At 39.2% G+C, this 25,029-nt stretch overlaps 1 protein-coding gene across 2 annotated transcripts in view; it reads left to right on the plus strand.

Annotated features, from left to right (window-relative positions):
* Positions 1–25,029, plus strand: part of ascc3 (activating signal cointegrator 1 complex subunit 3) — a 128,279-nt gene that overhangs the window by 33,680 nt on the left and 69,570 nt on the right. For both annotated transcript variants that reach the window (XM_047340758.1, XM_047340759.1), the window contains exons 9-10: positions 18,634–18,837; positions 21,976–22,116. In XM_047340758.1, the coding sequence (XP_047196714.1) occupies positions 18,634–18,837; positions 21,976–22,116 (345 nt within the window). The remainder of the gene's footprint in view (positions 1–18,633; positions 18,838–21,975; positions 22,117–25,029) is intronic.

The raw sequence follows: 25,029 nt of genomic DNA on the forward strand, positions 1-25,029 counted from the left end.
TGAAGATGCAGCAGTGCAAAAGGTCACCACTTCTTCTCCGAATTTGGCCTTTTGTTTATGAAGGCCCTAAAATACGTTCCCCATAAACCTCAGAAGTATTTTGTCACACTTCAGGGAACTAGTGTTAACTGCTCATCTCACTTAACCTTCCTGCCACTCATGCTAATGGACATAATGATAAACAAGATTCAGCTGGAGTGACTGTGTGTATTTGTGTGTGGAACTGCGTGTAGATGATGGTGTGTGCATGTGCCTTGTGCCATGACAAATTGATAAAAGGATGGTTTAATCACATCTATGCTGTTGCTCATCGTTGTTTTCACAGTGTACGATACTGGCTCAGGTGTGTGTGTGTGTGTGCATGTGTGTGCATACGTGTGTGTGTGTGTGTGTGTGTGTTTGCTTTGTGAGTGCTGAGGTCTCTTCAATGCCTGTCAAATTCAATCCTCATCAGAGTGGTCTTTGAGGATTTGACCATTCATCCTTCCGTCAGGCACAGAGATGATGTCCACAGAGACACTAAGAGTCAAATAGTGTTTAGTTTAATGAAAAGAAGTGTCTATCAGGGCCCCAGGACTAACTGCATCCTCGGGACGGAAATGGGATTGGACTTTTATATTTATTTATTTAATTGTATTATCTATTGCTTATAGCAAATGAAGAACTGGATAGAGTGCTGACTGTTGACTTAAAATGAGCATGTCTTGTTGTGCTATAGTTGCTATCTCTCACTGAGAGAGACACTGCACAGCCCTGGTCCCTCTATCCTCTCAGTCGTGGCTCGCCTACAGGAACTAACCTATATGTTGCCCTGGTTAAACAAAGCACAGAGGGAAGAGGTGCACTGCATTTGCATCATCCAACCCAAGTCAAAATATCTGCTGTAAAAAAAATTCTCGATTATTATTTAGTAGGGATGCACCGATATGGAAATTCTTGGCCGATACCGATATTTAAAACAACAATCTAGCCGATACCGATATTTGTTTATTACTTGAATAATATGAAAAACAGAAAAAGTGACAAGTGTAACTTTAGATGCCATGGTGTCGGGGGTAAATGACGTATTCTCCAAGCAAGCCTTTAGCCCCCCCCCCCCCTCTCTTTTTATCTATATGACTGCTTGTGTGGCTGTAGTGGATGGGCAGAGGGGGACATTTAATTATGTGATTGGGAAAATTGGGAAAATTAAAACTCCAGGACAATAGAAGGGGAATACAAAGTATGGGATGCATATTTGATCATTTATATCATATAAAATATGTCATTTATATCGTTTAAAATCATTTTTCAGTCTGTTTCCTGGCGCGATCGCTCGCTCGCACGCGAAACCATCGGTGAAGGCGCTGGCGTGGCGCGGCGCATCGCAGCCCATGTGAACCACAAAGGTTTAACAGGGGTGGATGGGAGGCGCTTCAGCGCCCGGTGTAAACCCGGCGTCAGTGTACCATAATCTGGATGCCAGATTGGCAGGCTGCAGAAAACATACCAATGAACATCGGCCAATGTTATCGGTGAAAGTCAAGTTTATTACCGATACGCCGATGGCAGTAAACGAGGCGAATATCGGCCGCTACCGATATACGGCCGATACATCGGTGCACCACTATTATTTAGCCCTTCAACTCTGGTTGTACTTGGACAATTGTGATTGCAGCTGTATCCACGGCACAGTGGTTAACCTGTGGATTAGGTCTCACATGAACATTCATGTACACTGGGTATCCATGTGCCAGTGTTAACAGGAGGCAGATGGTCTCCTCTGCAGTCAGTTGCAGAAAATACTACAAACACAGATAAGCAGACCAAGGATTTCTGTTTGAATTGGTGTTGATGATGGTGGAACTGTTTCTGACAGTAAGGGTTAGCAACGTCATCCATGTTGCATTTACCACGGGTAGTTGAACCTGATGGTGTTTGTTTTCTTGAGGGAAAAAGGTTCACCTGATACAGCCATGACAAATCCGAGAAGGATGTGTTGTGACTGGTGGGACCTGATCAGGAAGCAAACTCAGTTGTGCATCATTGTTTCCAAAAGTCTTTGTGTTTGGGTCTCAGAAACTCTGGACACCAGGTGTAACAGAGCAAATCTGATGTGTTATAAAACTAAAACTTATAAGTGTCGGTGTAAACTAACTTTAAAGCAAGCTTCTCTGTCTGTATATCTCGAGAACCGTTCATCATATTCACTTCATGGTCCGCAGGTGTATTACTGGGAACCAAATAAAACAGTTGTTTCATAGTTTGGTGCAGTTCAGAGACTCAACAGATTTAGTATTAATTGCTAAACTGCAGAGGTGGAGCGAGGCTGCATGTCGTGAGCACAGCCGGGATCAGAGCTTTACAGCAGCCATTTCACATGATGGGCTTAAAAAAAAACATTGATATGAAACTGGGTTTCACATTTCACCAGTGAAACTTTTACAATGACGAATGACAGCATCTCGTTTTTACAGATAAGTTTTGCTCCGTTTCAAAATTCTTTGAATGGACCAAATTAATATTTATTTCCTCAATATTAAGACACAACATTCAAATTGTTGACATTTTATATTTACTCTGACAGTTAAAAAAAAACGCAAATAAAATTATACTGCAAGTAATGTGATGTGTACAGTTGGAAAATATCTCCCTTCCATGCAGAGACATCATCAGCTAAAATAATGTTGTGCTTGACCTTAATTTGCAAACAATAAATTCAAATTTTCCCCCTATAATCAATTTATTACTGAGAGCCCAAGTTCACCACCCCAGTTTTAAATGAGATTCTGCTAAACCAAACCTTCTATATGTCATTGGAACAAGTGACCTTTGGAAAGATGAAATCATTTTCTGTTTGCAGAAAACCTTTTTGTACATTAAATATTATTTCTTAGTTGAAGCAGAGACCATACCTGTTCTGTCATTGTCTATATAGTGGTTGATGATGTTTCATCATTATTCACATGTTTTTTTCTGTTGAGGCTTTGAGGCAGACTGGCACATCCAAAATTAGACATTCAACAATAGCAACATTTTAAAACACAAAAAAAACTGTCATCCATAATTATTAAATTGTTAAACAATTACACCTCATATCCCTCACATTGGGACTCTAAGAATCCGACATTTTGGCAATCCAGGATCAAGAGTGAGTTAAAAATCGCAGAAATCTTTGAGATAAATATAGGAATAAACAGTATTCAGGCATTACTGAATTCCTGGTCTAGCTTCTGCAAAGACTTAAACCTACACACATTCTCCAGGGCTCCATCTCTGTCTCCTGTTACTTTCTGAAAGACTTATCTCTTTCGGTCTCCTGCAGTTTCTCCAGAGCTCACCAGTAGTTTTCCCTAAATCTTTGAAACACCCTGTGTAACTGATATAGATTGATATGCAGCGTCTTCTGCTGAGCAATGTGAGAGCCTCAGTCAAGCAGTGGCTCTATTCATTACCTTAAGCCTGGGCAACTCTGGAACAAAGTGCCTCACTACTCGTAAGTGCCGACGCACAATGCCTAATAAGTCTTTATGTGCTATTAGGAAGGCTTTGAAAGGCAGGCTGAAAAGTCTGAGGCCCCCACCCCCCTTCCAGTTCACACTGTGTGCAGATTGTCATTTATTGAAAGCTGTAATGGGAGACAAGTCTGCACAAGACTCTGCATCTTTAATAGCTCTGTAAAACATTAAAAATGGGGAATTTATTAGAATGCTTTTTAACTAATGAATCAGGGTCTAGGTGCCTCACACTTAGCACTGTGGTAAAAGCCTTCCTAATTTATCTGAATAAATGTTATTTAGTGTGTTGTGAGTGAGAGAAGTTGCCACTCTTTAGCACTGATTGACCAAAACCTGTACAGAAACATACACTGTACATTGCTGATGTGCCTCATAATACTAACCGCAGAATGGACACACACTCAAATATAGAGAGAAGCGTTGACAGCACACACAAGCAAACTAGTAATTGATAGGAATCCGGTCAAGCTGCTAATGCATTTTCTTAGAAATAACGGTTCCCTCAGGGAAAGGGTCTGTAGAGGGAAAGGATTAAGGAACACAGAAAGCTTTGCTCTTCAGCTGCTACAGGAGAGCCATAGTTGAGCGTGGGTGGGTTAAAAGACAAAAGTAATGAGTGGCTCTTCCCTCCCAATTTGTTCTGTATATCTTTCTACTGCTTGGCACTTAAAACTTTCTTATTGAAGGATTTCCTCATTCAGACAGTTATGGTGAAAAAACTGTAATTTGTGCACAGTTTTTTAGTCATCAAATAGTGGCAGTAATTAATAGCTAGCACAGATAACTAAAGGAGGATCCCTCATAAAAGACTGGTAAAACATCGAGGGAGGTGAGATTACCTGTACTAAAAAAGGCTTTTCCGGTGAATTAAACATAATAAATAATATTTCAACAACTATTTCATCAATGAAACAAGAGTGTCATGCCATACTCACGATTCAGCTGCTGAAACATTGATGTTTTTTTCAGCTTCTTTTACTTTTTGCGATCAATGGCAATGCTACTACAATAATTTTATTTTAAATTTTTTCAATCAACATTTGTAATGAATTATTGTGAAATTCATCTCTGACCTTCCTCATTAACAAGGTTTTTGCCTCAAGAACTGCAACTCGTCTGACATGTTTTTTGTTTCGCACTGTTCAATGAGTAGCACGGAGTAGCAGTGAAAGAGCAGAGAATAACTGAGATACATAAAAACACATATAGACACTGCTGATCTCATGCGCAACAGTTGGAGAGATCAAATTTCCTCCACCATTCTACCATTCTGATGAGTCTGAACAAGAACCGTGTCTGTATATATCTGTTAGTCTTTCGCTCTTTCACTGCTACTCCTTTCCTCCAAGGTCGATGGTCTGGCACTGTCACCCCTGCACACAAGGCAGTCACAGTCTAGACCAGGGGTCTTCAACGTTTTTCAGGCCAAGGACCCCCAAACTGATGGAGAGATGGAGCAGGGACCCCCTACTATATATATTGTATAAAATAGTGTTTTATATTAAACTTGGCCTAGTGCCATGTATAAACATAGCTACCCTGTTATTGTGCATTCAATACTAAGCTATTCAAATAATACACAGGTTCATATATGTTTTTATTATTGTGTGTCGCTGAATGTGTGCATTGCTGACTGAAAGATAACGTCTTCTGCCTCCATTTATCCGTTCGCTACATTATGTTGGATTCATGTTAATGTGTATTTAAAGACATTTTAATTCGTGGGAAAAAAATTGGTTGGAAAAAACAAATTTAAATTAAAAAAATATAAAAAATTATCTAATCAACCAAAAATTTCGCGACCCCCCTGCAGTACCTCCGCGGACCCCCTGTTGAAGACCTCTGGTCTAGACTATTCTCATTTTTGGTTTCTTGATGGTGAAATGAGCTACCAATTGTTATCAGAGCAGGGGTATCCCTCTGTATATCCAAGAAGCTCTTGGAGACTCATGTTTACTGAGAACACCTCCTCTCCTAACAACTGAAACACCCTAACCTGCCTAACTAGCACTTTAGTTACACTTCTCTACCTCATCTCCAACACTTTCTTTTATTGAACAGATGTAGCACTTCAAAGTAACTCTACTCCTACTGTCCTGGAGATTTAGTGTTGTCTTTTATTAGTTGCTTTGGATTAGATGAGTAAATGTAGATATGATGTAAATGCACTCAATTGACTCTTTGTAACATGATTGGCTCATTAGATATCTGGATTAACAAGTACATTTAAAAAGATGTATATAATAAAGAGCCTACTGAATGACAATTTAATTATCTGTGCCCTTGTTGCCTGGGCTGCTCTTGTTGTAACTCGTTGATTCTGTGTGTTACGGTCCATATAAAATGCTGTTTATTTTCTACTTTGCCAAATTGTAAGTGTGTTTAGCCACTATGAAGACTTCCTCAAGCTGTTTGACATCGATTGTTCACCAGGAATCAAAAGGCATAAACCCCTTTAGCTGCTGTCAAGGTTTTGATAGCAGTGTTGAGATTAAGCTGAGATATAATTGTTTCAAATAAAGGTCTTGTTCTACAGTTGAGATAAACAAAGGCTACAGTCAGAGAATGCAATGCTTGAGCCAGGATGGACTGCAGCCTTTTTTATGATCATAAAATAATCTTTTAAAGTGTTACCCATCACTTTTTGGACCCCTTTTTGTCTTACTCATCCATAAAAATTAGATAGGTTGATGTTCTCAAGCATGTGATAAAGATGCAGTGAGAGGTGGCAAATGAAGGTCTACTGGATAATGAAGTTAGACCTGATTTGCCCCTTCCGACAATCGTGGGGGTGTTCCTGACTGGAGGTCAGTTGGTACCTATTATTTGCCCAAATAATCCTGAAGTGTGAGGGGTTTATAAATATAATCTAAATGCTACAGATTGAGTTGAAGCCTCCTCAATCTTGAATCGTGACTATCAAACATGTTTGGCTATAGCAGGTTTCTGTCTGAGCCGATTTTCGTAAATATCAATGAGAGAGCTGACCGGGAAGTGTCACCAACCGGATGTTGTGTACTTGTTCAGTTGCAACTAAAAACAATACATTTCCAACTCGCCTCCAGCTCGCACTGCAAAAATGATGAGCCAATTGTGCATTCTTAGCCCTGTTTTCATCCATTGTTTATTTTTCTGTAGTGTGTTTGCTGCTAGACAAAAAACACAACATTGGTCCCCCGCCATGTTTGTTCTTCTCCTGAAGTCATGTTCAATCACATGTGTTTTCCACACTCCTGTGCGTAATTATTATTTGTTATGCACCTAAAGGTTGTTCGCCAACCGGCATGAAAAACTGAAGAAGAACAATCTCGTGAGTTTCTGTGAAATTCCAAAATCTGGTAAATCTGTCATTATGTCTCTGTGGCGTCCCACATTTTTAAAAATTGGTAAAGAGTTGAAAATCCTGTCGAGTGCAGCAGGCGTAATACTTTCTCACCTGATGGTAACAGTTGTGCAGGCCTGGTGCTGTTGTCGTTCTGAATTTGTCTGCCATCACCACTCTCACTCACCAGCCTTTGATTCTCCTGTCTGTTGATAGCTTACCCTCTCCTTTCCTGTGCAGGAAGTAGCTAGTGTTTGAGCACACGTTTGCACAGATGAGGCAGAACTGAACAGCCCTCCATCCATAATTAATCCACCTTGATTGCATTTCCTAATCCAGTTTTGATGTGGTTCCCCCACAGCACACACATGTGGCTCTGTGTGTTTGCTTCGATTAAGCCATGAGTCTTCAAGGCCTCTTTGAAGGATTCAATGGTTCAAGGCTTTTAAAATCTGCTCTGATAAGTGGCAGCAATATCAAATGGCACAAAAATACGTCATCTTTTGTGTATTGTATTTCTTTCAGTCTATAATTAAATTAGACTTATTCAGCCATATCTTTCACCAGGTCCAAAGTGGCACCAAGCAGTGTTGAGCAGGACTCAAGTGTCTTTACTAGTTTCAGACCAACGTAGTTTGCATTTTATCATCCAGCGTCTACTTTGTTTGAATAGCAATTAGCAACTTGTGCCCAACTGTGCATCCATGGGCGTGTTGGTCTTAAAATGAGGTTGGTCACTCACATTGTTGGTTTGAGCATGAGCTGCAGAAAAGAGTTGTCTAAGTCTGCCATCATTATATCAATCCACTATAAGCTGCAAGTAGTCCTGTCTTTTTAAGACAATGTTACTGATTAGTTGTGATTGAACCTACTAATTGTACAACCCTTTAATTGGAAAACTTATGTTTTACCATGGGCCTTTCAAATTGTTTTTCAAGTGGCAAAATCTATGTAGGGATTTTTCATTGGTCACTATACGTACTTTTAGGTTTTATCCCATAGAAAACTAATATCAAAGTCCTTAACTGATGGAATCCTATTACTTTAATATTAAGATTAAATTATATAAAGAAAATCTAACTAATCAGAATTTGATAAAAGTCTGCTGTCTTGCAGCAGTAATTTGTGAACCTGCAGTAAGATTAGTTACCAGTGTTTGTATTCAGATTCAAATCAATCTTTCCAAACGAGTGAAATGACTATTTAATGACCTGTGGGATGATCAGATGTTTTAGGCTGAATAATTTTATTCCTCTAAAACACAACATTTGAATGTATTATAAGATTTCAAAAATGCCAAAGTGCTTGCTCATTATGGGAACAGTTTTTTAGGCTCTTGATCTTACTATGTAAAGTGCCTTGAGATTAGGTATATTATGATTTGGCGCTAAACAAATAAAATTGAATTGAAAAATGTCCCTATTGTATTTATTCCAACAATTGATTTTATAAATATCATATTCATGATATGAACGGCGACTCCCTGAGCTCCCAATTTAGTTCTTAGGTGAGACATGGGGCCATTGACTAAATTCATGCAAGACTGGAGTCTTTTGAATCATGTAAAAAGTGGACTTTGAAATTGACTTATGTTGAATATATCAAAAAATCCATGTAGGACTAATTAAATACTATTTTTAACCAGGAACAAGCTAAGTTTTAGAATCAAACATTAAGCCTGAAAAAACGATTCGCTTTTTTTCCCTGAAATCTGATTTGAGTATTTAGTTTAATAAGTTAGAGCCATGATTATAGGTATATATTACACTAACAATGGCTTAATTAGCTGTTGTTCATTAAGGTGTTAGTACACAAGATGGCAAGTACAAAATTAAACTCTTGGTTGCTGCATAATATATCTGCTACCATGTGATTGTTTCTGAACTAGATTTGCTAAACCATTTTTTATTTGTTTAGAAAGAAACTTGACTGTATTATCATTTTAAAAGTTCAGAGGCAGGACCACCATGATGCAAAGATACGAAACACTTTGTCCTGTCAGTGAGATACCTGAACTAATAGGGACCATTATGTATGATGTCACTCAATGGAAGTTTGTCATTAGTGCAGAAGGGGACAACTATGTGTCATTTATAAAAAATGATGTTGCCTCTGAATCTTGTGCTGTTATTAAGTCTGCCAAGGACATTATAATTTCACTGCTGCTTTTTTGTCAGCAGGATTACTCAAGAACTACCAAATGAATTTCCATGAAATGTTGTTGAGGGGTGGGGCGTGACTCGAAGAAGAACACATTGAATTTTCAAGCACCTGTTTTATTTTTTTATTTTTTTCATTGCAAGATATAATTTTTTAGTCTTGGAGATATTTATTATCCAAGCACTTTAGTTTTAATATTTAAGAAAAATGTAGGCATCCAATAATGTAAAGTACACTACAAACATAATTTTTTGTCAAATTAAAGAAAACCAGTGGCGTAAACATGTGGCACATGTACAGGCCTGGAGTTTATTGACAATCAACAATTATATTTTATTATTTTCAATGGACCATAATGTGATTTTAGTCATTATTAATGTCTCTTTAATTAAAATATGAATAAATAGGGGTATGTTGTTGCTGTCGGAAGTGAGATGCAGGGTGGGCGGTCCCCTGTGTGTTCAAGGTTTGGGGGCTCATAGGGCTTTCATTGCTTCCTCAGCAGGTGCTTATGGAAGGAGTGATGGATTACCTCACTTTTTGCTATCTCCATTTTACTCCCAGCTCCGCCTCCCCCTTCTTTGTGCCCTCTCCCCCTTTCTCCCTGCTGCTTCAGTTGAAAATGAATAGGCCTCCTGTTTGCTGCTTCTGCAGCTCACTTTGTCAAACTCCACTGTGCATCTGGTAAGGAAGGTATGGGGTGTATGTATGTATGTGTGTGTGTGTGTTTGTGAGTGTGTGTGCACTCAGTGTGCACATGGATTGGCCCTGGGATTTACAGTGTGTGTGTGCGTTTGTTAGTCTGTTTGTGGGTGTGTGTTTGGCCAGGTCATCTAGTGCTCTGCATGCAGGCTTGGAGCTGGATGATAAGCTGTTTGCAAAAACTAGCAATTAAAAGTTGATCAGGCTGTCAATTCAAATGGAATGAAATGGAACCAGAAAGTAATTAAAGGATGGCATGAAAATGACAACAATTATATCTCTTAGCTTCCCATTACTGATGCACAGAGGAATTTAATTAGTTTAGGAGTCTGTATAGTGACTCTTACAGTAAACACACAATAATACAAAATAGCAGCCACCACAAAAAATAAATACAATTAATAGTGGTTGCTTCTAGTATATACACAGACTGGCTAACTCTGTATCACTTTTACACCTACGAATAGAGGCTGATGATATGGACAACACTGGTATTTAGTTATTGCTGTTGATTCATTAGTGCAATCTATGTGGGTCCAATTAGTGTGTTTTAGTGGCTGGTGGATTGGCGGGATATTCCCTATCCTCCCAGTTTGCCCATATGGCCGTAGGCTGTGTATCTGCTGTGTTAATGAGCCTGTCAGTTTCCATCCCACTCAGGGTTGGTCCAAGATGGGCACCTTATGCACACACTATGTACTGCTGAGAAAGACTGCTTACACTCGCTCACTCTATGCATGCCATGATGCAGAAATATTAATTTGTCTTCTCATGTAGAGCCAGAGATTGTTCATTGCCAAAGTATCTTCATAGTCCCAAAACTCCTGTGTAGCATGACAGAGTCCTGCTGCAGCCACGTGGGTGATAGAGACTGGTTCCACCCCAGAGTCAAACAGCTGCTCATATTATGAACTATTTAACCCTGCTCCTGAAAGGTTGACCACAGACGTGTAGGGTCACATATTAGCCAGCTTAGCTTTCATGTTTTAAATGCTGGGGATACATTTGGTTCAATGCATTGAAATTGATTTTGAATAAAGCGGCAAGATAGTAGTAATAGTTGGTCAAGGTTTTGTTTTGGTGGTTTTGATTTTACATAAAGCTTTAAACACAAAGTCCTGTATCTGGGGAAAAGAGGAGCAATGTGCCTGTTGGCTCTGGAATTGTTTTCTCTGAATTTCTGTTTCATAAAATCTTCTCAACTCATGTCATCTTCGTTTGACTTAGCATCTTTGCCTGAGGTCAGTTTGATTTCCATGCTCACAATCTGCCCTCTCTTTGTATGATTTAATGGTCACTGACGGATGTGGTTTAAGTTGATTGTTAAACAGCATAACAGCTTGAGATATTAATGTGGTTGTTTCAGATGAATCCAGTGTATTGATACTCATTGTCAAGGACTGCATGGACGGCTATAAGGCTGAACAAAATTCCCAAAAGAAAAAAAATTATATTGTAGTTGGTTAGTTTATTAGTTTTATTGGGAGTGGTTACTTTTTGTATTTCACCCCCCACAAAAAAAACAATGATAGTGATTATGCTGCGATATTTGCGGGGGTACATGCTCATCTCTGTAGCACTATCAACATATTTCAGTTCATGCAATTTAGATATTCAACCACATAAAAAAACAATCCACTTTAAAAAAAAAAAAATGTAAAAAGTGAGCAAGTAAGGATATGCTGCTGTACTCAGTAGTCAAACCCTGAAGCTACCACTGCTGCACAAAGAGCTGTTCACCTGTTTATGTAAAATTAGGCAAAGCTCGACTCAGTACAAAGAACCCTGAACTAGACCAATCCGTTGTCGTTGCTGTGATTCACAACTTCACTTACGTTGATGTTTCCCAGCCGCTGCTACAAAGTGCTGGTCGCCTGTTCAATCCATATTGAGCCTTCCTCTTGCCCTTGACAATACACACACACCAAGTGTGAAGGTGATAAGATTAACGGTTCTTGAAATTTGTAAGCCACAGACAGACAGAAATTTCTGGAGTTATTAGATCCATTAATATTTGATTGTGAAATGAAAAATTAGTTTTGAAATAAGGAGAGTTCGAAAAGTTGCAGGCAATGGTGGCAGCAGGTTGGGGCTTGGGTGACACAGTTCTGTTGTCCTGTATCTACATACAGGTTTGTGAGTGTATTGAGTTTTCTATCTAGCTTTAGAATTGTTACAGCCCTACTCTCTAATGTTTGCTCTCAAATAACAAAAACGGACAAAATATTTATTTAATATAAGGTTGTTATAGACATTAAACTCACCAATGTATTTCAAGACGTTTGGAAAATGGCGGTATTACCACATCAATAAGAAAATTGGATATAATCTAACAAGACAGGTTTCAAGCATTTATACTTTGTATTCATGTGCCCTGATTCCAGGATAGCAGTGATTCATTTGGTGTGTGTATAGTAATGTTCTTAGGGGGAAAAGATTGTTTTCTGCTGCCAGTGGACATTGTTAAAAAGCTTTAAGTGCAATGCCACTAATGATCTGTTTCTATTCGTAAAAAATGGTGAGAAACAGTGAAGGACATGCGAATTCATTAAAAGAGTAACTGACGCAAATGGTATTTTTCGACTCTGATAATTACCTTGATTTTGCTGTTAGTTTCTTGTTTGATTTGCATCAGTTTGAATATTCAAAACACATGCTGATGAAGTCCCTACTTTTATAAAAAAAACTGAAAATAATAGGCCCCACTTCCTTCCATCACATAGGGAGAGCACCTTGGGGTTAGTGGAAGCCTGGACGGAATTAGCACAGTTTTACCTGGAGGTTCCCTGGCAGCTGATATTCTTGATGAGCGTGGTTTCGGCAAAGCAGTTTGTCCTATACGTTAACAGCTGCATAATGCCCATTGTAGTACAGTAACAGACATCACACACCCCAGACGAGGCTTGGCAGGCACAGCTGGATCTCCAATTGGAAGACGTGTGTGCATACATTAACATAACAATAAAGCCAGAGAGGTTTTAAGGAGAGAATAAAAAAACACTGAAGATTTCTAAAGATCATTAAATGATGGCAACTTTCTGTTTACAACATGTGTGCTTTACCTCAAGGTGAACACTGGGGCAGGCATACATTTGCATGAATTAACATGTTAAAGTAGTGTGGGGACACTGGCTTTTCGTCACAAACAGACAAAGTCGATAAATCAAAACGAGGGCCAGCCGCTCAAGTGATTATTGTGGCTCTCTGGTCACCACAGAGACACGGAATGAGTGTGCAGAAGCCTCACAAAATAGGGTGTAGCTCAGTCGCCCATAATTCTAGAATGAATATGTATAAGTATGAGCTCAGTGGACTCGGCCTAGGGGGGAATAATTTTGTAGACAGAAGGAGAGTGAAATCACCATCGAAGAAGCCCTGCAGTCACGATGAAGAGAATCTGCTTCGGTACCATCCGTTCTGTAACTTTACTTGTTTACCCATGAAAGAAGTGAAGGTACAGCGATAGTGCTGTATGTGTAGTTTTGATCAACTGTAGCTTCATTAGAGAAAAAACTACAACAAAACCAAACAAATCCAGACAATGGAAAACGGTTTTGGGAGGGCTTGTCCAAGTTTAGGTGCATCATTTAACTTGACTTTTATTGTTCATAATAGAGGGCATAGAATCAATCTTTTACTTATCACCAGGTTCATCGTATGATCTGCACATAAACTGTATTATTACTTTAAGCTGGGTTTCTCCATTACTCTGTTTTCCTCAGTCTGTTCAGTTTTATTGATTCCATATGACATTTGTTCCAACCTTTTCAATGCTTTTTTTCTTTGCTTTTTATTATTTTTCCATTAGACATTTTTTTATGAGTTACTGCCTACTCAGCTGATGTCCCAAATGAACCCAAAGCATTTTCACACCTCAATGCCAAATTATTATTTTATAATTGGCCACCACCAAAATATCAGCCCTAACCCCCACTCTTTGACAACAGACACATCATCACTATGACTAGAAACAACATAATTTGGTCCTTACCAAAAAGTATGTATTTGTTTGTATAATGTGGGTACTTACAAGTGGACAATTGAGACACATAATAGACATGTAAACACATTCTAATGCCAGGTGTTAACTTACAGCTGTCCACTTGTGATCGTATTGGAGAGAAGGAACAACATTGATCTGTTTTTCTCCAAGGGGAAATTCTTCCAAGCTCTTCTGGAGCTTTCTGATGCTCTTCTGTGGCATTTGAGAATATGACTTAATTTCCCTTTTAACCAAATCAATCATTTGTTTGCTTTATTTTCTGCAAAGGTGAGAGCAGTACAGATATAATATGCAGATCCTCTCCAGAAATGGAAGTTAGTGCTTGCAAGCCTGGAGCCCTGAAAGTAAAAAAAACTACCTCAGTCAACAATTACCTAATCAGTTGTTGTAATCGTATTAAGAAATTATTTCTGAGTGATGCATTCTGTCAGATAATATTTTGAAAAAAGTAGAAAGCTGTAATCATCTGTTTCCATTTGCTCAATTGAGCTGTTGGCTAAGCAGGGTTTGCAGATGCCCATCAACAGCTCACATGCAAATGTAGGCAACATTGTATTGACAAAAAACATTTATGCGGTTTCATAAATGGTTTGTTGCTGTTGTAGCTGGCAGTGGGTAATCGGCAGTCTTTATGCAACACACACACAGGCAACTATCGCATGTGCTTTGCCTCAGAAAGTATTCCTTCACATTATTTGCACTTCACTGTGTCCTAGATTTAAATGTAAAATTTTTAATTCTTCCAATAATGACAAAGTGAAAATATTAGAAAGGTTAGCAATGTGAAAAAACCTAACTTCCTAATTTACAAACTAAGCCCAGACCTGTAATTTGTAGAAACCGCACTAGGTCTTGGGTAAGTCTACCAGTTTTGGTCACCTGAGCAGGGAACAGCCTTGTGCTCTCACCTGGTGCTGCTGTTGTTTTGGCTAAAACCAGCTGCAAGAAGGGTCATCATCACCACCATCTGACATCAGATACCCCAACAGAAAGAAACATTTCAGCCAACACATCACAGACGTTAGTGTGACTAGTGTGCAATATTTAAATATGGCCTTTCAAAAAGGTTGTAAAAATTGAAAAGGCTCTTGTTTTGAAGGTTGCCCGTCCGTGGTCTATGGGGTTTTGAGTATTGGCTTTGACACCTAAGATCAGTCAGAGCCACTGCAGTATTTTCTTGGCTCCTTTTTCTCAGAGAGATGCTTGTTTTCTTAGTTTTTTTCATTTTTGCATCTGTGGCGTGTTAGAAGTGTCATCAACCCCCTCACTTGCTCGCTGTGAATCTGGTGGGGGATCCCCTGCTGTGTTCACACATCCACTTCTGCTGGATTTCTACCGACATTATACTAGGAAGTCAGGCGGATAAAGTCCGTAGAAACTGCGGAGCATCTCACTTGGACATTTGCATTCACACATTCACCTCCTCCGGAGAAAATCAGGTGGAACTGCAGAGTCCAGTGCATATCTGAAAGCAGCTATGGACTGTTTACCCAAAGTAGCTCCAATCTAGCCACTTTATCATGAAGGCCTGATTGACAGTGCTGTTGGGATGGTCGTCCAAACTTCCTCCATCCCAGAATTATTAATGCCATTGTGCTCCTGGGAACAATCAAGGCTTTATAAATGATTTCATATCCTTGCCAAGATCTATACAGTGTTGCTTGGTTTTTGTTACAGCATAGACATGTCTATCTTTCTAAACTGTCAAGACAGTTAAAGTGGCCACTGGTGGACTCCAGTCAAGTTTGAGGCACATCTGAAGTAAAATGTGAGTAAATAGGATGAACCTGAGCACAACCAGCCACTGCAGAGGCTAAATAGCTAACCCTAACCCTTTTTCTAGCAATGTTTTCATTTTTTCCTTATAGATTATTGAGACTACAGACAAAAACTATCTATTATATTTAGTTAGAATCAAATCTAAAACTCCCATATCAAAGGTGTCTAAATACTTTCTGAAAATACATCAGTTGCTGAAGTGACGCTCCCTGGCTCCTTGCAGCACCAAGCTGAAACCACAGTCTCCCTTCACTCCTTCCAGCTTAAGTGGACACTAATAAAGTTGCTCTTTGATGCATTAATAACCTATTCCTCCCTACTGGGCTGTGGGGCAAGCTTCCAAACAGCACCCCACATATCCTCGCCTGACATGCACTGTTTAATTATTTCTTTCTATGAGTGTTGGAGCGAAACGAGGGAAAGAGGAAAGTGATGACATACTTATAATGAACCCTTGAATAAATAATACTGCTGTCTAAGCTTAAGGCATCCTGAACCGACCTCAGCAGGAGGAAGGTAGAACGCAGAGGAAGCAGAGACGATGAAGATAGAGGAGGTAGAGAACACACCTGGAACTACATTTATTCTCAATGGAGGTATCACTCATTTTTTAGGGCTTAATTAATTTCAGTTAGTGAGGATTATACGCTATCAAATTAACACACAAAATTGCATGACAGTATGTGTCCATTCGCATTTTGAATGAACATAAATCAATAAAGTTTCCAGACATGAAAATGGAAATACACCTTTCATGTTGCACTATCTGCTTCAGTTCCTTTTACTGTTACTGTCTGCAGCTACATCAGAAACGCCCCAAAAAATAAAGAACTACTGTACGGTTTCCAAAAGCACTGATCACTCTGAGCTGCAGTAACTGTGTCCTCTGAACATTGAACTGAACAGTATTGTATTTAAAAATCTATTTGAATGAGAGGTATTATCAGGGCCTTACAGCACGGGGGTCAAACAAAAGGAGGCATCCTAACAAGAAGGTATAGCAGGGTGTTATGACAGCGGCTAGTGCCTATGGAAAATTGCAGGTTTTTAGAAATATATATATATATAAAGAACTATTTTTTACATTTGAAGAAAGGATGCTCATTATCATGTTCAGAGTTAACATTCCTGCATTCTTTAACCATTCTCCATCCATCACATGTACAGATACAATCAGATTTTTACATGGTGGCCGAATGATTACCCTGTTCAGCTCTGTGTGTGTGTGTGTGTGTGTGTGTGTGTGTGTGTGTGTGTGTGTGTGTGTGTGTGTGTGTGTGTGTGTGTGTGTGTGTGTGTGTGTGTGTGTTGAAGGGGGTGGTTGGCCATTTCTCTACTTATCAGAGGCAGCACGAGATTGAGGGCCATCATCCACACTCTGTTGCCATAGTGAAGGCAGACGGAGGACAGCTTGAGTGACAGCTGATCCCACAACACACATTTTCTCTTCCATCGTGCTTTTTGGTGCTCGACTCCCGGTGCAGTCACCTCACACACGGAGGCTCAGTGTCATGTACTGTAACAGATCACCTGTCTGTATGTCATGTCAGAAGACTCCACAGTGTGAGAAAAAAGAGTTGCCAGTTAGTAGGACAACTGCACTAAATGGTTGACATTGGCCCAAATCTAGTTGCCGAGGGGAACTGATAACACTGATCACTGCCTGATTTTTTTTATTGTGACCCCAAATCTTGAAATGACCTCATTATTTACAATTGCAAAACATCAGCAGTGAAGCTTTTAATTAAATGAACCAAAAACGAGGTGACAAACATATTTAAATTATTTTGATGCCGTTATAAGACAATGTAATACATTGATAAATATAATTATATAATTTTCATAGTTAATTGGAAATTGTGAATATATCCCATATACACTGCTCAAAAAAACTAAGGGAACACTTAATCACACATCAGTTCTTGATGAATCAATTATTCAGGTTGAAAATCTTTACTGATTAACACTGATAATTTGTTGAGAACAAAATGACATAACAATGGTCAGTGGAAACCAAAAGCTGGGTTCAAAACCACACTGAAAATCAAGGTAAAAAATTGAACTCACGGGCTGATCCAACTTAAGTTAATTTCATCACGGCAACTCATAATGTGACTCAGTAGTGTGTATGGCCGCCGCGTGCCTGTATGCACTCCCAACAACATCTGGTCATGCACCTGATGAGTCGGCGCATTGTCCTGCACCAGGAGGCATCCAGGGCCCACCGCGTATGGTCTGACAATCGCTCTGAGGATTTCCTCCTGGTACCTAACAGCAGTCAGGGTACCTTTGGCTATGACATTGAAGTCTGTACGATACTCCAAGGATATGCCTCCTTAGACCATCACTGACCCACCGCCAAACTGGTCATGCAGGATGATGTTACAGGCAGCATCACGTTCTTTTTCTGAGCAGTGTAGATGGCCTGTAGTTTTAATCAATCACCTAAACACATGAAATAAGAATAACTCTCCTCTTTCACCTGTAGAATTATTCAGTGTGGATGAATTATTAATGCCTCCGGACAGTAAACATGGATGCAACGTGTTTATGATACAGCTTAGAGTTATGCTGTTGCAGTGTTCAAGTGACATGTCCAAATTGTTATTTATGAATGCAGAAATTCTATTCAATAAACAGTGAAGCTATGAGCAAAAATTCTGATAGGCAATTAGAAATTAGAGTCAATAAGAAAAAGAAAGCAACAGATTCTAAAAAAAATTGCCGTATTTACTATTTTTATACTCTCTTACTTTTTGTCTAATACATATTTATCTTGGGGGGGGAACACACAAGTTGGATGACATCATACTCTCCTGGAACTGATGATCATTTTACTTTCATTTTCTTTAAGTGCTAGGATCATGAAAGTATTCATTCATTAGTTGTAGCCCTAAAATATATTACACAGGAATACATTTATGACTGTTATAAATGAAATTAAAATATATATTTTTAAGCTTTTCTCTGTTTCATTTGTATTCAAATAGTCATTCTAAATCATCCATAAAATATAGGTAAGATATATTACCCCCCCAATACCCTTACATATTTACAGGATACTTCACATGATATGCATTTATTGAAATCGTGCAAATTTTTTTACGATGAGTTTGATAATGATGAGTTAACCCTTATTCATTCTGTCCTTCCCTCATTTTCCCCCTCAGATCGGGCAGCTGGTGTTCAAGGGGATGAAGAGTCTGAACAGGATCCAGTCCGTTGTCTTTGAGACGGCCTATAACACCAACGAAAACCTTCTGATCTGCGCTCCAACTGGCGCCGGCAAGACCAACATCGCCATGCTGACTGTTCTCCACGAGATCCGCCAGCACCTGCAGCCAGGCGGTGTCATCAAGAAGGACGAATTCAAGGTCTAACAGTGAAACACACATGAAAACACAGAGCGTTGGCTTGGTTATTACTGCCATGGTGGATGTGATGCGGGTCGATCACATAACATTGGTTTCTCGTAGGAAGACTGACTGAAACATGTCTGTCTGGCTGTCAAAATAAAATCAAAGTCAGAATTTAAAAGATCTTCTGTATGAAGCCAGAGAATGTCTGTGATAACTGCTTAATATTCCAGTGTACTCCACCACAGAGTCTCTCAACATGCCTCATGGAGATTAAGCGTGCTCCTTGCTGAGATTCACACGCCCCATGCAGAGGTTCACATCTGATCCTTGGATGCTGAGACTACAGGCACCGTTTAAACGGGAGCTATCTAACAGTTTTAAGTCAGTGGCAGCTGAATTATTTTTTTCTGTTTTGTAGATTTATGATGCACTATGCTTTATGCATTGTTACGTATTCAAGCATCTGCTAAAAAAGCTAAACATTAAAAAGGAAACTAAATTACTGAGTGAAATGATAAACAATGCACCTTTTAATTGATTTGGCACTGTTTTGACAGCTCTACACCAGATATACATACAAAAAACACCCCTCCCTGCCTGCTACCTACAATGTTCTACCTAAACTAGATGCAGCCAGTTGTTGCCTACAGTAAGGGATGTCCTTAGCTGATTCACAGCATTAGCTCTAGTTATAGCTGTTCAGTACAGTTCGACCTCTCTGCTGTAGCCTATTGAATTTAAACTGTGTGAAGCACCATCAACCGTGGAATATTCTCGTATGGAAACAGTTACTTTAACATTGGGAAAATAGAAATGTGTGGTCAGTGAATGAGGATCAGTTACAGACAGCAGACCGGACAGTTTAAGGAGACTGGGGAACTTGTACCAATTGTAACCGGACTTCAGTACTCATCCCTAGTTTCATTCAGTGACACGACAGCATGAGTCAGCACTGAGTGAATTGAATTAATTTATTTAAGCAACATCACAATCAAGGTCATTCTGTTCTTAAAACCAGCTCTGCTTTGATTCGGTCGTGCTCGTATTCAAGTACAAAAGCATGACCTCGAGCGTGATGTTGCTTTTATACAACAAGCGCCATTTTTAGTTAACAGCATTAAGCGACACAGATTTGTTTGTTTATTTAATCACGTATTTGGCATCACCAATACAAATAGTTCTGCACTGGACTGTTGCCAAGCAACCAGTAATATTCTGCCTATAATTCTACTAAGATATATATTCTGAGAGATGCGACTCTGCTAAGTAGATTTCCTGACTCCTCAAACACAGCGCCCCTCCGATTCTCTCAAATGGGTCTTTATGATTTTTTTGTCGAAAGTCATGATGAAATTCTTTGCTTCATTCTTGTCACGTTTTAGGGTGATTGAGTCGGGTTTAAGTTCCTGATTCTCCTCTTTGCCCCGGCGTTCAGAGTGCAACCGAATATCGTAGGGTGAAATCGAGGGTCGGTGTGTTGTTTAATTTTTCCCTGCCCTTCTAATCTCTCTTTTAATACCTTTGAAACCATTAATAGACAAAATGAATTCTGAGTCCAGCATTAAAATCCACGAACGTCGAACTGGAGACTCGTTGAAATAACGATTTAAAACAGTTCGACGCCCCAGGTAGCAGCTGATGCTGTAGGGCGCCCCTTAAGTTGGCCAGATGGATCCATAAAACTGCTCATGACTGAATTCAGCTCGGTCTTAATGAAATGAAAGTGTGATATTCACATTTCTGAGACTCGGTCAAGTCTGAAAGCAGTTCATAGACCATGTTATTTGCCAGACTGTCTGACGACCAGTCATTATTCAACTCCATTGGGGTTTTTGGAAAAATGGTCATCTTTGTTTTTTACGATCTAATTGTTTACCACATTAACATCTAATAGACATTACTGTAATTAACTCCCAGAGGAACAGCAGCATATCAATAATCAAGGATTATTAGAATGTCTGTAAGCAGAGTGATACATGAAATTAACATATGGAAAGCTGTTGTACGATCTGCTAAGTTGCGTTAACTTCAGTATGATGTTCTCGAGATAAAGAGATGCTGTGTAAACCTGACCGATATGGTTTGCTGCAATATCTAATTCTACAAAGGACAATTGTGTGGAATCTACACTGTATTTTCTCACTTAAATTTTTTTTTATCTGAATATATCTCTGTAATACTTAATATTCCCGATGAAATTATCAATACTTAGCGTTGAAGACAATAACATTCTTGAGTCTTAGAAGTCATTCATTTGGACTCTGGGTGCGGTTTGGTCAAATGCGATGGATAGTGACAAGTGGCAACTATTGCAAAATTACCTTTTTACATTGCTGAGCATTACAAAATAATAAAACTGAAAATAATATTTACTATTCTTCAGCAGATTGTATTGTGTTTTTTAGGAACCCATCCAACATATTTAGAACCTAATGGAGAAATTAGGTTTTAGGGGTTTTAATTCAGAGCCGCTCAGCTGTCAAAATATTTAAAGTGCTTTGCTAATGTGGGTTTAGGCTCATTGTAGGCTAAGTGTGTACTGTGCAGCTGTACTGTGTATGAAAACAAACACAGTACCACTCATTGTAAAAGGCCACACAAACATGAATGAGAAAGTCTTACGTAGATTGCACAAGACAAGTGTTGTTTCAGCAGTTTTTCATGAATACTTGATTTTGAAAAACAAGAGGAGAAGATTCATTTAAATACAACAACGATAGGAAATACAATCTCCGATAAATGCACAAAAACTCTGTTATTGACAGTTCAGTCTAAAAATATTTGATAATAAACCCAAAGTGTCAAATCCTTATTCGCTCGCATAAATAATTCAGACCTATAAAAGACTGTTTTCTCTCATGAACACACACACACACACTCGCACAGTGCCAGCCAGTGACATAGTGACTTTTCATACATCACCATTAAACTTTACCCATGGAAGTGTCTGGCGTCATATTTCTCAGTAAATTGTGATTTGTGCCTGTTGCCAGGGAACAAATGATCCTCCCTCTGTTTGCTCATTTATCACTACAGTGTCCTTCCAGTACCAACACCCCCTCCTCCCCCCGCCCCATTCGCAACATCTACCTCACTCTACCGCTCTCTGTTTACCCCATTTATTCCTATGTCCCTCTCTCTCTCCCTCTGTAGATTGTATATGTGGCTCCAATGAAGGCCTTGGCAGCGGAGATGACTAAATACTTCAGTAAGCGATTGGAGCCACTGGGCATCTCTGTTAAAGAACTCACTGGAGACATGCAGCTAACCAAAGGAGAGATCCTTCGAACACAGGTACACGCACGCACGCACGCACGCACACACACACACACACACACGCACACGCACACCAAGAGAAAAGTTCAAACAAAGGCAGCCAAAGCTGCTCCTCTTCTACACTTGTACATTCTCTAGCACCCCCAAGTGGAATGTATTGTTAATTAAGTTTAGTAGAAGCTATTTCATCATACGTTCTGCAAAGTGCATTAGTCACAATTCTGCTGATTATGAGTTATAAGAGGAACTTTACTCGATACAGTGTATAATTGAATTGTTAACCACCATGGATTTACAGTTGCTTTCAAATATATCAGAAATAATGAAAGGGTCTGAAGGGTCTGCTGTTCTTTTTCTGGCTTTCATCAGTGAAAGCTTGTTGTTTTCTTTGTGTCCCTATAACTCTATATGCACCTACTCTCACTGTTTTATGTCACTCTATACATTTTCCAGTCGTTTGTCTGCTGCTTTTATGGGACTTCATTGTTGCCTTAGGTCCTTGTTGTTTTTTACTTAAAGAGCAGTTTGAAAATAGGGTGTGTAGTTTATTTTCTGGGCATCATTGGAGCAGTTTAGTTAAAAGTCTGCACTTCTACTTTTCTGTTCACTTGATCGCGCCATGAACCCAGATGACCAAAGCCCAGTGGGGCCCATACAAAGGTCACTAATCACACACTTATATCACTGACAATACAATTTATATATATATATATATACAATAACAAATACCAAATAATAATGATTTTAAATATATATAAATAGGTGTTGAAAACATATTTCAACTTGTCAACTTATACCCGCTATAAAAATTGTGTTTGTCAGCTGTCCTACTCTCCGTTTCTGCCTCTTCTTCTTCTTACTCTGATTGAAACTACAATTGTGTGCAGGATAGTCAACATCAACTGCTCATGCTAGTGGTTATGTTTAAAGTTAATTCTTTAACTTTGTTTTTGAATTTATGCTTAAATTCAACTGTTCTCTTTTTTTTTTTTTTTTGAATTTAACAACCAGAAAAAAAGTAAATTCAAATGGGGACACACAGGTCCACCAAGCTCAGTCACTTCATGCTGCATCAGTTTGTTTTCTTTATCTTCACTTCGCTGCGTTCATGAAGTCATCTTACCATTTGCAGGTTTTGTTTTTCTAGCTGACCACAGCAGTTCCATATCAGGCTGAGTTGTGCTGCTCTAGTTTATTCTGGGGCAGGACCTATAGAGTGACTCTCTTAATACTGCAATACGGTCCAGATGATAACTATAAACCAGGGGCTGTCTTTTCTAATGATAACTGCTCACTGTCACACAGGGTCAGCTGTCAGATATCTTGGAGAAGGTCTTTCTTGCTGTTTTTGTATCTTCAGTTGATAGTTAATCAGGATATTTCGCCAGTGTTGCACTGTTAGATTACTGAACAAGATAGTGCAGTGCAGGGACTCCTCTGTTTTCCCATGAAACCTTTTCCTTTTCTGTTTTTCTTTTTCTGTGTCTCTACACATATTTGCCATATTCGCTATTATTATTGTGTGCTCAGCTTCCTTATCCCAACGAATGGCATGTACCTTAAGGCCAAATTTATATGGGTCCACGTAATATTATGGATATAAGGCAGGTTCATTGATTTGTAATGTAATTACAGAATCAATAATTCAGTTGTCTTTGGGGAAACCTTAAATTACATGTATTCCACTCATTTCCTAAACCGAGCTCTCTGTGGCACCCTGCTGTGTAAGTGTTTGAAATATTCAACCAAACCCTGAGAATATTCCAAACCCCATAGTATAAATTATAGATGTTTAGTCCTAATGTAGACATGTGCACATTTAGTCACGAGTCATTTATATAAATTACCCGGAAGACCGAGACAAGTTGAATGTGGTTGAGGTTGGGGGTTGAATTGGAGCAAGTATAAGAAACCTGGAGGGTGATGGACATGGATCAGTCTACAAAAACATTAATGAGCTATTATGTTGCTTATTGCCAAAGTGAAATAAACCCACATGATTCTGTATATAAGTGTATATAATAAAAGTGATGAGAATAATTTTGAGCCATTTATGTTAAACTGTTGAGTTTAATTTGCCTGTCAAGAGTTCTCAGCAGGGTTTTTTTTAAGTATTAGAGGGCCAAGCAGCAGATGTAACTGATTTGTCATCATCATCTCAGCGCGGGAGTTTTTTTCTGTTTTAGAAAAACAATGGATTTATTTACACTAAGGCCAAAGAAAAGCTGTAGGTTGAGCTCACACTTAGTGAAAGAACAGGGCTCCTCCAGCTGAGAGTGAAGTAGAGGATGGTGGATCCAGCAGGAAAGACTGAACAATGAAACTGAGAAGGTCGGGGAAACGTGCATATCTGTGAAATCCAAAAGAGTTGGATTTCACAGATCGTACAGCTTAAAGTTTATAAGCCTTATGGGGCTTATGACTACAGAAAAGGAAGGGTTGTGTGTGTGTGTGTGCGTGGTGGGTTCCTATGAAATGAGGCCAATTCCAGCTAATGTGAAGGTGTATTAAAGTTGCAGTTCTATCAGGTCATTTGAAATCATTTCACAAAGAGAATGATTAGTCAGATCGACTGCAGCTCTGCAGCAATCCTCTATCTCTCTTTCACTTAACCTTGTTCACTTTTTCTCTCTCATCCCTCCGTTTGACTGGGAGTGGTCGTGTGAAAAGGCTTTCCACGCTGAACAGGCCGGAGTGATGTCACCCACTGTAACCTTGGTTATCTCCTGTGTTTTTTCTTTCATCATGCCCTTTAGTTGGGGTTCAGACACAACTCCTGAAGGATCAAAACTCGAGCAATACTTGCAACATTAACAACCTAGCTATATTTTTACCTGCAGGTTTTGTAGGTTTAGGGCGGGGTATACATCTTCAAACCCCTCTTTCACGCTTGACTGTCTTGGTCTCCGTGACTCCTGTCCATTTGGTGGC

This window comes from Hippoglossus stenolepis, chromosome 8 (assembly GCF_022539355.2).
Source record: "Hippoglossus stenolepis isolate QCI-W04-F060 chromosome 8, HSTE1.2, whole genome shotgun sequence".
Taxonomy (NCBI): Eukaryota; Metazoa; Chordata; class Actinopteri; order Pleuronectiformes; family Pleuronectidae; genus Hippoglossus; species Hippoglossus stenolepis.